Genomic DNA, 12,010 nt, shown 5'->3' with positions numbered 1-12,010 from the left:
GACAGTGTGCAAAAACTGTAATAAACCCAACCACTGGGAAAGAGTATGCCGGTCCAAATCTGACAACCCACAAAGGAATCATGGCAAGAACAACTTCAATTATAAAAAAGAAGTGAACAGGCCAAAAGACAGAGATTCTAAACCCAGTTATGGTCACAAAAAAACTGCACAACCTAAATGCAGATCCTGATAGTAGCGATGACGAATTTCGATTCAATATTGACAACCTGTCAACTAATAAACAACACAGAAGGGATGATATTTTTACAAGAATTCCGATAGTTGTCCCTGGGAAAGAGGATCATGGTGGTTGTAGTAGTAGTGGTAGTGATGATGATGTGGTAGTGGTGGTTGCAGTAGTAGTGGTAATGTTAATGATATGGTGGTAGTGGTGGTTGTAGTAGTAGTGGTAATGGTAATGATATGGTGGTGGTTGTAGTAGTAGTGGTCGTGATGATGATGTGGTTGTGGTGGTTGTAGTAGTAGTGGTAGTGATGCTATTGTGGTGGTGGTTGTAGTAGTTGAGGTAGTGATGTGGTGGTGGTTGTAGTAGTAGTGGAAGTGGTGGTTGTGGTAGTAGTGGTAATGATGATGATATGGTGGTGGTGGTTGCAGTAGTAGTGGTAGTGATGACGATGTGGTTGTGGTGATTGTAGTAGTGGTAGTGATGATGATGTGCTGGTGGTGGTGTAGTAGTAGTGGTAGTGATAATGATGTGGGCTGGTGGTTGTAGTAGTAGTGTTAGTGATGATATTGTGGTGGTGGTTGTAGTAGTAGATGATGTGGTGGTTGGAAAACACATTACAGGTTATTATAATACATGATTACACACATTCTCTAACTTCATTTTTTGACAGCTTCGTTGTGCCATAAATATACGCAACAGTTCTGAAACATTTTATTGTGGATTTTGATATTGTTTGTTGTTTTTCTTGTGTCGTTATGTTGACATAGATACCGAATGAATGGTAATTACTACATTCTCAGCCAACAACAAAATGGCGCTGAATGCTTTCATTGGTGGACACTTTTTAGGCTTCGTACGTATTCTCATTCGTTTAATTCTATGGTCGGACATTAATCCTTGCCTTATTAGGGGAATGCGTTTGTCGTCGATTCTATACTTTAGTCCGACGTGCACTTATTTGCAGGTCTGATAACCCAGTTCGTTATGGGCTTATTGTTGTAATGGAAATCTCAAAAAAAAAATATAATAATAATAATAATAATAATAATAATAATAATAATAATAATAATAATAATAATATTGCCCATAACAACAATGTTCAACTAGTCCTATTAGTGTGTTCGGATGTCAGACCTGCATATATGTACACGTCGCCTTAATCGTTTCCACCACAGTGAGTACTATTATTAGTACAACAGACGTAGACCTTTTTTTTTTCCCCAAGGCTTGATGGTTACTAAGACGCATAGTTGAGTCCTTAGAGAAGGCTCTTCACTCACATTCTCTCACTGTACTCCGGTGTGAACCTGGCCATTAATAGAGTTGTCTCTGTCCGAAAAAATAAACGTGGTATCGCCTAACAGGCGTCATGTTTCGTCCTACAAGAGTGGTTCAAATAGGGAACATATGTGAGATTCCAAGAGCGCACTGTCAATATACTTAGTTTGAGATCACATAAAAGCCCCATCCAGAAACAAATGTTTACAAATCATTATATATTTAAAAGTAAAAGTTGTAACGGTACATAACAGAGAGATGATTTACAAGGGGAAAGAATCTTCTCTCATAACCCTAACTATACATTTGACTCTTTTTCCCTCTCAGCAACGGTATCCGGCCAGGACCAATGACAAAACAAGTAATCTCATTCCAAGACAAAGACAGAGAGTGATTTGGAAGACAGATATAAGGGGATAGAAGACACAGTAAGTGCCTCCCTGCCCACTATGGGAGGCCAGGAACCCCACCCAGTTTGACTGTTTCCCTCCCAGTCAAGGACTCCGGTCTGGGCTAGGTCAAAAATAAGTAATCCCATTCCAAGACAAAGACAGAACACATGTTGGAAAACAGATATAGAGGGATAGAAGACACAGTAAGTACCTCCCTGCCCACTATGGGAGGTCAGGAACCCCATCTAGAATCGAATAATATTGATTCTGAACGATTCTTGAGAACATTTTTTTTTTTTTGAATAGAGTGGGACTATCTTAATTTCTCAAATAGAAGAAAAACACAAAACGATAATATATGCAGATTGATTAAGTTACATCTTTAATGTTTTAAAAGTGGCACACAGTCAATTATGATCACATTTGTACACAGTTTTTTAAAAAATCATCTCATATGTGACATTCCGTCTCAAGGCGGTATGATTAATGTAGGGGTAAGCTAGTTGCTGGGTTGCTGAACGAATTCGAAAATTGACTGAAGAGAAGAATGTATCAATAAAGATGGGAAAAGATAGCTTGAAATGATTCGGATATGTTAAGAGACGAGAGAGGGCCGGGAGTACTTGGGAATGAAGAGTATTGGATATTGGGAATGAGATTAGCGGAAGAGTAGCGTCCCTTGATTGGACGTCACCCATAGTCTGTGACGTCACAGGCGGAAAAGTTATTAGAGAGAGAACGTCATGTTGGTTGTGCGCATGCGTCTCTCGTCCGAATTAATGAATGAATGAATGAATGAATGAATGAATGAATGAATGAATGAAAGTCGGGGTAAATTTCTATTCATTATTGTAAAGAATTAACATAATTTCTCATATTCCAAAAACTCAAAAGTTTGTACATTTTAACATAATATTCATTCTAAATTCACTTACCAGGGTCAGATATATCCCGACATAATACCGTTCAGGGGCGGTGGGTTACATATATCATGCAATGAATGCGTAGGTAATCTTTGACAATGGTAATGACAATAGGAGTTAATTAAGCAATTCGTAGGGGGCCATAGCCACCTTTAGCACATGCCAAACACCCAAATTAGTAAACCCCACGACATTTGAAGGAGTTATTATTAGTTCGATATCGTACCTAAGACTTTGCGGAGCTGCACTGCGGCTGACGCCTGGGTTATTCCAGTCATCCATCCCCTGGGTTGGATTCTAAAGACAATTTTCCCTTGGGGGAGGGGGGGGGGGCGGTCATAATATCCGCCAGCCGGTTTTAACGTACCGACACACAAAACTATGTGTAACCTTAAACATTTATAGATATTGTGCGCTCGGCTAAGAAACTCACAATATTGTCATCCGGAAATATATCGGACCAACACACAAAACTATGTGTAACCTTAAACATTTATAGATATTGTGCGCTCGGCTAAGAAACTCACAATATTGTCATCCGGAAATATATCGGACCAACACACAAAACTATGTGTAACCTTAAACATTTATAGATATTGTGCGCTCGGCTAAGAAACTCACAATATTGTCATCCGGAAATATATCGGACCAACACACAAAACTATGTGTAACCTTAAACATTTATAGATATTGTGCGCTCGGCTAAGAAACTCACAATATTGTCATCCGGAAATATATCGGACCAACACACAAAACTATGTGTAACCTTAAACATTTATAGATATTGTGCGCTCGGCTAAGAAACTCACAATATTGTCATCCGGAAATATATCGGACCAACACACAAAAATATGTGTAACCTTGAACGTTTATAGTCTGGTTAATACAGTTTAGTGAGAATTACTCATAAACACGGATGGCAAAAAACAATAACAAAAAACCCGAGTGACGTCGACTTCGTTCTATCTTAATGTGTAAATGTTGCTGCTCGAAGCTCGAAGAAATAAATAATACCGTGAAGTTGAATGTAAGCTTCAATTTAATTACAAAAACAGATCAAATGAACGTCAATCATCCTGTTTTGTTGATAAAGGGGAAACCCGAAACGTTCATTTGATCTGTTTTTGTAATTAAATTGAAGCTTACATTCAACTTCGCGGTATTATTTATTTCTATCTTAATACAATTTAATGAGAACGACTCATAAAAATGGCTGGCTGAAACCAATAACAAAGAGCTGAGTGACGCCAATTTCGTTCCTTCTATAGGGCTGGTTGTTATGAGGTACCAGGCATGTATGGGAGTTGGCTATGGTTGGGGCACACAATGATGAGGGTTGGATAGATATGTACAATTAACACAAACTTCAATACTTCATCATCAAAACTATGTTGAAAAACCGAAAACAAATGAATATTTACAATATTATTATTGCATCAAATTTAAAGCCAATTAAAACAATTGAATGCCCCCCGCACACCCTTCCCCCTCACATATACAGTCTAGCTCTCTCTCTCTCTGTCTATCTCTCTCTCTCTCTCTCTCTCTCTCTCTCTCTCTCTCTCTCTCTCTCTCTCTCTTGAGAAATATATATAAAATCTATTATAGATTTTAATTAGAAACGAATTATTAAAAACGATAATATTTTACCCCTCCCTATAAATTGTAGCGCGTAATGATATCAAGTTTCCAATAATAATTTGTGACGTCAGAGTTTTAAACATTAAATTTCAATAAGAATAGATAAAAAAAAAAGAATTATCGTTCAAGCTTTTTTGAAAAGGTCTTTTATTCAGAAATAACGAAATCAGAATCGATTGGGGGGGGGGGGGGGGGGGGTAGAATAAAAGATTTCTTACAATCTTGCGTTTTGGTATTCGAACCCTTGGTCCCATCGTGCACTCGAAAGCTCGTGCAGCGGTTAGGAACACGTCCGGAATTGGATTCAGTAGTCTGATGTCACGCCGCCCGGCAACGGCGGCCATCTTGGTTCTAAACAAAGAAAATCATTACTTTTTAGTCTTCATGCTGGCTAGAACTTTTCATATGCCTTGTGATCAGAATATGTAAAAGTCAAAACATATCAAATTTATGTGGGGTTTTTTTCTCCTCTGGATACGCTTTTATACTCGTCGGAGAAAATATTTCTTACCGGGCGTCCGCCATTGTTCCGATAGTTGAGAGCTAGTGTTACTAAGTTACCATGCGTCATTAGGAAGGAAGTGACGTTACGACTGTTGAAGCGTATTCCAAATAGCAAGAGTGTAAGAATCGTATATCATAAAATCACTTTCTTACAGAAGATTTGATACCAAACACACACACACACACACACACACACACACGCGCGCGCGCGCGCACACACACACACACATACACAAAACAAAACAAAAACTTGAGCTTTTATATAACGCAATATCCACTAAACGTGCTAAAAGTGCTTCACAAAGGGTCCCTGGTCAACAGCAACACATAACACGTAGGACGAGACATGACGCCAAGATAGGCGATATCAAAATATTTTAGACAGACAGCGCTGTTAACGACAATTATTATTATTATTATTATTATTATTATTATTATTATTATTATTATTATTATTATTATTATTATTATTATTATTATCATCATCATATCATTATCATTATCATTATCATTATTATTATTATTATTATTATTATTATTATTATTATTATTATTATTTTTGTTATTATTATTAGTATTTTATTATTATTATTATTATTATTATTATTATTATTATTATTATTATTATTATTATTATTATTATTATTATTATTATTATTATTATTATTATTATTATTATTATCATTGTTGTTGTTGTTCTCCTTCTTCTTCTTCTTCTTCTTATTATTATTGTTATTGTGCGTGTGCAAAAATCTCAAATTTGTAATTCTCCCCATTTGGACTTTTGATACAATATTCGACATATTTTATCGTGACAAATTTTCCGACTAGGATGGCGGGCTGCATATAGATAGTATGCGCTTGGCTAAGAAGCTCATAACATTGCCATCCGGAAGTATAACGGACCAACACACAAAACTGTGTGTATCCATGAACGTGTATAGTCGGGTTAATACAGTTCAGTGAGCATTACTCATAAACGCTGGTGGCAAAAAACAATAACAAAGTCTTGAGTGACGTTATCTTCGAACTATCTATACAGGGTGTCCCAAAATTAAAAACACATTAAACGCAATTGTAAACGTGGCATTTAATAAAATTGTATTATTATATAAGTGGAAAAATACTTATGATAAGTAATAAGTATCATTTTATTGGTAAAAGGGGGGGGGGGGTTCTCTGTATTGTAATCGCATTTTAGATTATTATTATTACATTTTACTCATCATTTAATGCTTAGAATCATGTTTAATGTGTGTACATATTTTGGGACAATCTGTATTTATGGCAAAGCAGTGTTCCCGTTCCATTTACACATGGGTTGTTGATATCCTGGTTACGACTGACAAATGTACAGATGGGGTTAATACGATTCAATAGTCTGATGTCACGCCGCCCGGCAACGGCGGCCATCTTGGTTCTAAACAAAGAAAATCATTACTTTTTATTTTTTATGATGGCTTGACCTTTTCATATGCCTTGTGATAAGAATGTGTAAAAGTCAAAACATGATCAAATGTGTGTTTTTTTTCCCCTCTGGATACCCTTTATGTTCGCCGGAGAAATATTTCATACGGCGTCCGCCATTGTTACGATAGTTTAGAGCCAGTGTTACTAAGTTACCATGCGTCATTAGGAAGGAAGTGACGCTAGGACTGTTGAAGAGTATTCCAGCAAGGAAAAATCTGTTTTGTCAAAACTTCTAGGAGGGATTTTGGAAAGTCTGTTGTTTCAAAATTCCATGAAGGTGTTTAAACGTTTGCGGTGTCCAATTTCCAGCCAGGAGTCAAAACTTCTAGGAGGGATTTTGGAAAGTCTGTTGTTTCAATCTGAGGTGTTTAAACGTTTGGGTCAATTTCCAGCAGGAGTCAAAATCTGAGGTATGTTGAGTCTGTTGTTTCAAAATTCCATGAAGGTGCCAGGAGTTGGAAGGTTTGGTGTGGCTAAATTCAAGCAAAGTGTTGGAAATAAAGTGTGTTGTGTCAAATTTCAAACAAGCTGTTGAAAGATTTGATGTGTCAAAATTCAAGCAAAATATTTTTAAAAAATATTGTGTCAAATTTCTGGCAAACTGTTGAAAGGTTTGTTGTGTCAAAATTCAAGCAAATCGTGGAGAGTGTGGTGTCAAATTTCCAAGAAGTTGTCGGAGGATTTGTTGTGTCAAAATGAAAGTCGTAGATGTCTGAGGATAAAGATTGACAGGTTTCTTTGACATCACTTATGCGAAATTACTTTATTAATACTAAAGCTACATTTACTGATACAACAATGCGTATAATCAACAGCAACAATAACAACAACAACAACAATAATAACCACTATTATTACTATTACTACTACTACTACTACTACTACTACTACTACTACTACTACTACTACTACTACTACTACTACAGCTACTATTACTACTACTACTACTACTACTACTACTACTACTTTTACTATAACTACAACTGATGATGATGATGACGACGATGATGATGATGATGATGATGATGATAATGATGACGACGACGACGACGACGACGACGACGATGATGATGATGATGATGATGATGATGATGATGATGATGATGATGATGATGATGATGATGATGTTAATACCAACCATTTTTTATAGGAACGACCAGCGTGGCTATGGCTGGCAATTGGGTTCTGTGACAACGTCACCCCCATCCTTTTCAAGGCTAGCATGGCATTTACCGCTTTCTGTAGGAAAATTTGATATGATGAAAAAAAAATGATGTTGTGTTTTGTTTGTTTGTTTGTTTGTTTGTTTTTTTTTTTTTGCTTTTATGGGTTTAACGGCGCTTGCAACACATTTAGTTCATACAAGCGCCAGAAAAAAAGGAAGACAGTGGTAAGTATCAAACAATACTAGACTTCTACTATACGGCTATGTGGTCTTGTGGTATGACACTCGCTTTCGGATCGGAAGGTCCTGGGTTCGAGCCTCGCGCTCGGCGCATAGTTGAGTCCTTGGAAAAGGCTCTTTACTCACTTTCTCTCACCGTACTCATGTGTAAAATGAGTACCTGGCCGTTAACAGCGTTGTCTTTGTCCGAAAAATTGTAATATCGCCTAACAGGCGTCATGTCCCGTCCTACATGTTAAATGTTGCTGTTGACCAGGGACCCTTCTAAAGCGCTTTGAGCACATTTAGTGGATATTACGCTATATAAAGCTAAAATTTCAAAAAATATTTTTTTTAGACTTACAAGTAAAGGCACCTAAAGGGGAATGGTTCCAAAGGGAACAGAAGTAGATTCCAAGCACACTTTCAATGTAATTAGTTTGAGATCCTCTGCTAAAAGCTTTATTCGGACACCATCATAGGATCCCACCAAGATGAATACATTCAAATTATGTTTACAGAATTTATCCATAAAAGAAAACATAACTAACAAAACATAACAGAGAGATGATTTACAAGGGAAACAAATATTCTCCCAAATAAATACTAAACATTTGCCCGTTTAGTTTAACTCATATTGTCATAAATAATGATATTATGTCACAAAATAGTGATATATTTATGTATGGTCTACGCCGACGTTTACTTATTTACAGGTCTGATAACCCAAATTATTATGGGCTCGTTGTTGCAATGGAAATACTCTCAAAATAGCAAATTAGTATATTAGTAGTAGCTTATGGTTAAACCTCCAAAGTCATTTCGTCAACCTAGCTTCGAAAGTCTTCCTCCGCCCAAAGGACGATTTCATATCCACCTGCTAGTTTAGTAACTGGACAGTGGAGGACAATGTGATCGCTGGTCTCTGGAGCTGCCTGACATTTCCGGCAGGCATCACTGTTCCCAAGTTTCCATCTGCACATATTTGATGTAGTTCTGCCATGTCCAGTTAAGAGGCGATTTGTGGAAACCCAGTATTTCCTGACATTGTGGAATGCAGGCAATCTTTTAGTTGGATTTTTTAAATGATGTTTCCTAGTCTTGGTGTTTCCTTGTTCCACATTTCTTTCGAGTTTTCCTCCACACTGAAGTCTGCCATTTAAAAAAATATATATTAGAGAGCTTTGTCTGACACTGTTCTATACACACTTTTTCAAATAGCCTTAACCCGACGCAAAATATTTGGGTAACCCATTTATATATAAAGCATTTATATAGAGCAATGTCCACTTCACGTGCTTAATGCGCTTTACAATGGGTCCCTAGCCTTTTCCAAGGACTCAACTGCTGCCCAGAGTAGGACTCGAACCCTGGACCTTACGGTTTGGCAATGTGCCTTTTTAAAAAACTTTACCTGCCATCTCCTGCGGTAGACGAATTTTCGGAGACGTTTTTTGGATAAACTCCTCTCAGGATAGTGGCCTGCTCTTTTCAAGGATGGCTGAAACATAAAATGTAATAGACATTCATAAAAATAATTTCTACCACTGAAGTCAATCACAAACCAAATTACGAAAATTTAAAACTAGTTTGAAAAATATATATAAAACAAATAGAACAGAGTGTGAACATTTAGTTTTAGACTTCGTGAACAGTGGATGATTATTATAATATATTGGATGGATATTATATATTGTTTTCAATAATATGTAGTCCCTTCAAAGCCTTTTGTCACATGGAGCCGGAGTTTATCCCAGTTTCTATAATATGAAACGTGCAATATCAATTGCCTACTACCCTTTAGATAGGACGCTTGTCTATTGCAAAGTACTGTCAGTCAGATCTAACAGACCCCAGCTACCCAATCACCCTCGATTGCACCTGGGATCATCTCGGTCCCTTTGCGAGTGAAGCGAGTGCTCTACCAACTGAGCTATCGGGGCCCCCAATAAGATTGTACATATATTGGGACGGGTTTTGGGGGGGGGGGGGGGGGTTCTGTTGTTATGACATTTTTAAAAATTCCACATAGACAATCCTATAAACAACACTGGAAAGAGAATAAGACAAAATACTCACTCGTAACCATTGGTGTTCCAAGCACTCTTTCGCACTCAATCTTTTTCTGGTGAGGATTCAAAAATGTTTAGGTTATTATCATGAGTTCTTTTATGTTAGATTTGTAGTAATTATACTTATTATCGTCATCATCATAATCATCATCATCATCATCATCATCATCATCATCATCATCATCATCACCATCATCATCATAATCATCACAGCACGTTTCTTTTAAGTTATTAATGATTTGTTTCCATTGTTTTTTTTTATTGTTTTATGTTGTTCTATCCTTTTGTTGTTGTTGTTGTTGTTATTTTTTTTTTTTTTTGGGGGGGGGGGGGGGGGGGGGTTGGGGAGGCAGGTTAAAATGGGTCTTTAAAAGTTATGGTATACGCACCTTTGATCTTTGACGAGTAACTTGGTAATGAAATCTTTGGCCTCAATGGAAATACTCTCGAACTCTTCAGCATTGAAGTCCCAATTGGCGCAGGTCACATTTGCAAACGTTTCCTGTTCCGTGTCACCGCAGAAGGGAGACAACCCCGAGAGTCTAATGAGAGGAAATAGACCAATTTGTGGAGTGCAGCAGATAAATAAATTAAAAATACATAAATAAATAGATGATATAATTTTATTTAAAGATAAAGAAATGTTGCAGAAAGGAGAAAATATTTTAGTGAAAGGCGACGTGTACATTTATACAGGTCTGACATGGGAGCCAAATTATGGACCTAGTTTAACATTGTTGTACTGGACAATATTTTGCAACATTTATTGAGTTACAACAATGAGCCCATAATGAATTGGGTTAGCAGACCTGCAAATAAGTACACATCGGTGAAAAAGCAAGCTTATTAATAAGATATTCAGTCTTTTGTACGTTTGGAAATTCAATTTTGTTTTTGGAAACTATTCGATTTATATTAAGTTTTATGACATAATCTTTAAATTCAATTTTTAATGCCAGATCCCATCCAACATAATAACACATTGAAGTCGTTGATACATTTGATATTCTCCAAAAAAAAATATCCCAAATTACATTTTAGTTTAACCAGATATGTGCCGTGCTCTTGAAAGACACGTATTTAAAATTTTGACCAGAAAGACTATCCTTCACATATCGATCGATTTAAATGACCCTCATCTTTGCGAAAACTCTCAAACATGGGACTTCGTGAAGTCTTCCATGAAGTGCTACTCAACCGATAGCTCAGTTTGTAGACCACTCTGTTCAAACACAAAGAGACCTTGATCGATCCCGGGTGCAGTCGAGAAAATTTCTGACCCCCTGTCCACCCAGCAGTGATTGGGTAGCTAGGTCTGTAAGATCTGGCGAAAGTACTTTGTGATAGACTAGTGTCCTATCCAAAGAATAGCAAACAATTGTTGTTGTCCGTTTCACGCTATAGAAACTGGGATAAACTCCAGTTCTATAGGGTGATTGGGTAGCTAGGTCTGTAAGATCTGGCGAAAGTACTTTGCGATAGACTAGTGTCCTATCCAAAGAATAGCAAACAATTGTTGTTGTCCGTTTCACGCTATAGAAACCGGGATAAACTCCAGTTCTATAGGCCTATTGGCTCTAAAGGACACCTTTTTTCCCCCAGACTACAGTAGTTAACCGATTAATTGTATGCACGTATCTTTAGAAAACGGTTAAAAACTGAGCTTTTCTGTAGGGCATATAATTTGGACTCTTAGTATGTAGTTTAATATAATATATTATGTCATCATCGAATTTATGTGGTTTTTAACATGCCAGTTCTATATTTTTATATCATACATGATGTGTTGATGTAAAGCGCCAGTCAGTAATTCTAAATTGGAACAAGGCGCTATATATATTATATTATATTATATTATATTATATTATATTATATTATATTATATTATATTATATTATATTATATTATATTATATTATATATATATATTATATTATATTATATTATATTATATTATATGCCGATTGTATTACTTAAAGCCTATACACACTGTCTTCTTTGATCAAAATAAGTGTTTAAAAAATTACTTACAATACATAGCAGACAACCCCAACGCTCCAGAGATCAGTGGCGGGAGAGATGGGATCAAAGTTCACGACTTCCGGTGCGACGAACTCTGGTGTGCCAAACAAGACCCTAAGGTCAACATCCGGGTTGTAT

At 36.7% G+C, this 12,010-nt stretch overlaps 1 protein-coding gene across 2 annotated transcripts in view; it reads right to left on the bottom strand.

Annotated features, from left to right (window-relative positions):
• Positions 1–5,636: 5,636 nt before the first annotated feature.
• Positions 5,637–12,010, bottom strand: part of LOC144978746 (myosin light chain kinase 3-like) — a 72,243-nt gene continuing 65,869 nt past the window's right edge. For both annotated transcript variants that reach the window (XM_078925180.1, XM_078925179.1), the window contains exons 7-12: positions 11,882–12,010; positions 10,241–10,393; positions 9,859–9,904; positions 9,194–9,280; positions 7,534–7,634; positions 5,637–7,107 (exon numbers count right to left, since the gene is read on the bottom strand). The exon at positions 11,882–12,010 is cut by the window's right edge and continues 71 nt beyond it. In XM_078925180.1, the coding sequence (XP_078781306.1) occupies position 7,107; positions 7,534–7,634; positions 9,194–9,280; positions 9,859–9,904; positions 10,241–10,393; positions 11,882–12,010 (517 nt within the window). In that variant the 3' untranslated portion in view covers positions 5,637–7,106. The remainder of the gene's footprint in view (positions 7,108–7,533; positions 7,635–9,193; positions 9,281–9,858; positions 9,905–10,240; positions 10,394–11,881) is intronic.

This window comes from Berghia stephanieae, chromosome 8 (assembly GCF_034508935.2).
Source record: "Berghia stephanieae isolate SIO BIC M18660-M18661 chromosome 8, UCSD_Bste_1.3, whole genome shotgun sequence".
Taxonomy (NCBI): domain Eukaryota; kingdom Metazoa; phylum Mollusca; class Gastropoda; order Nudibranchia; family Aeolidiidae; genus Berghia; species Berghia stephanieae.
The sequence above is the reverse complement of the archived record's forward strand: the minus strand, read 5'-3'. Positions and strand labels throughout refer to the sequence as shown.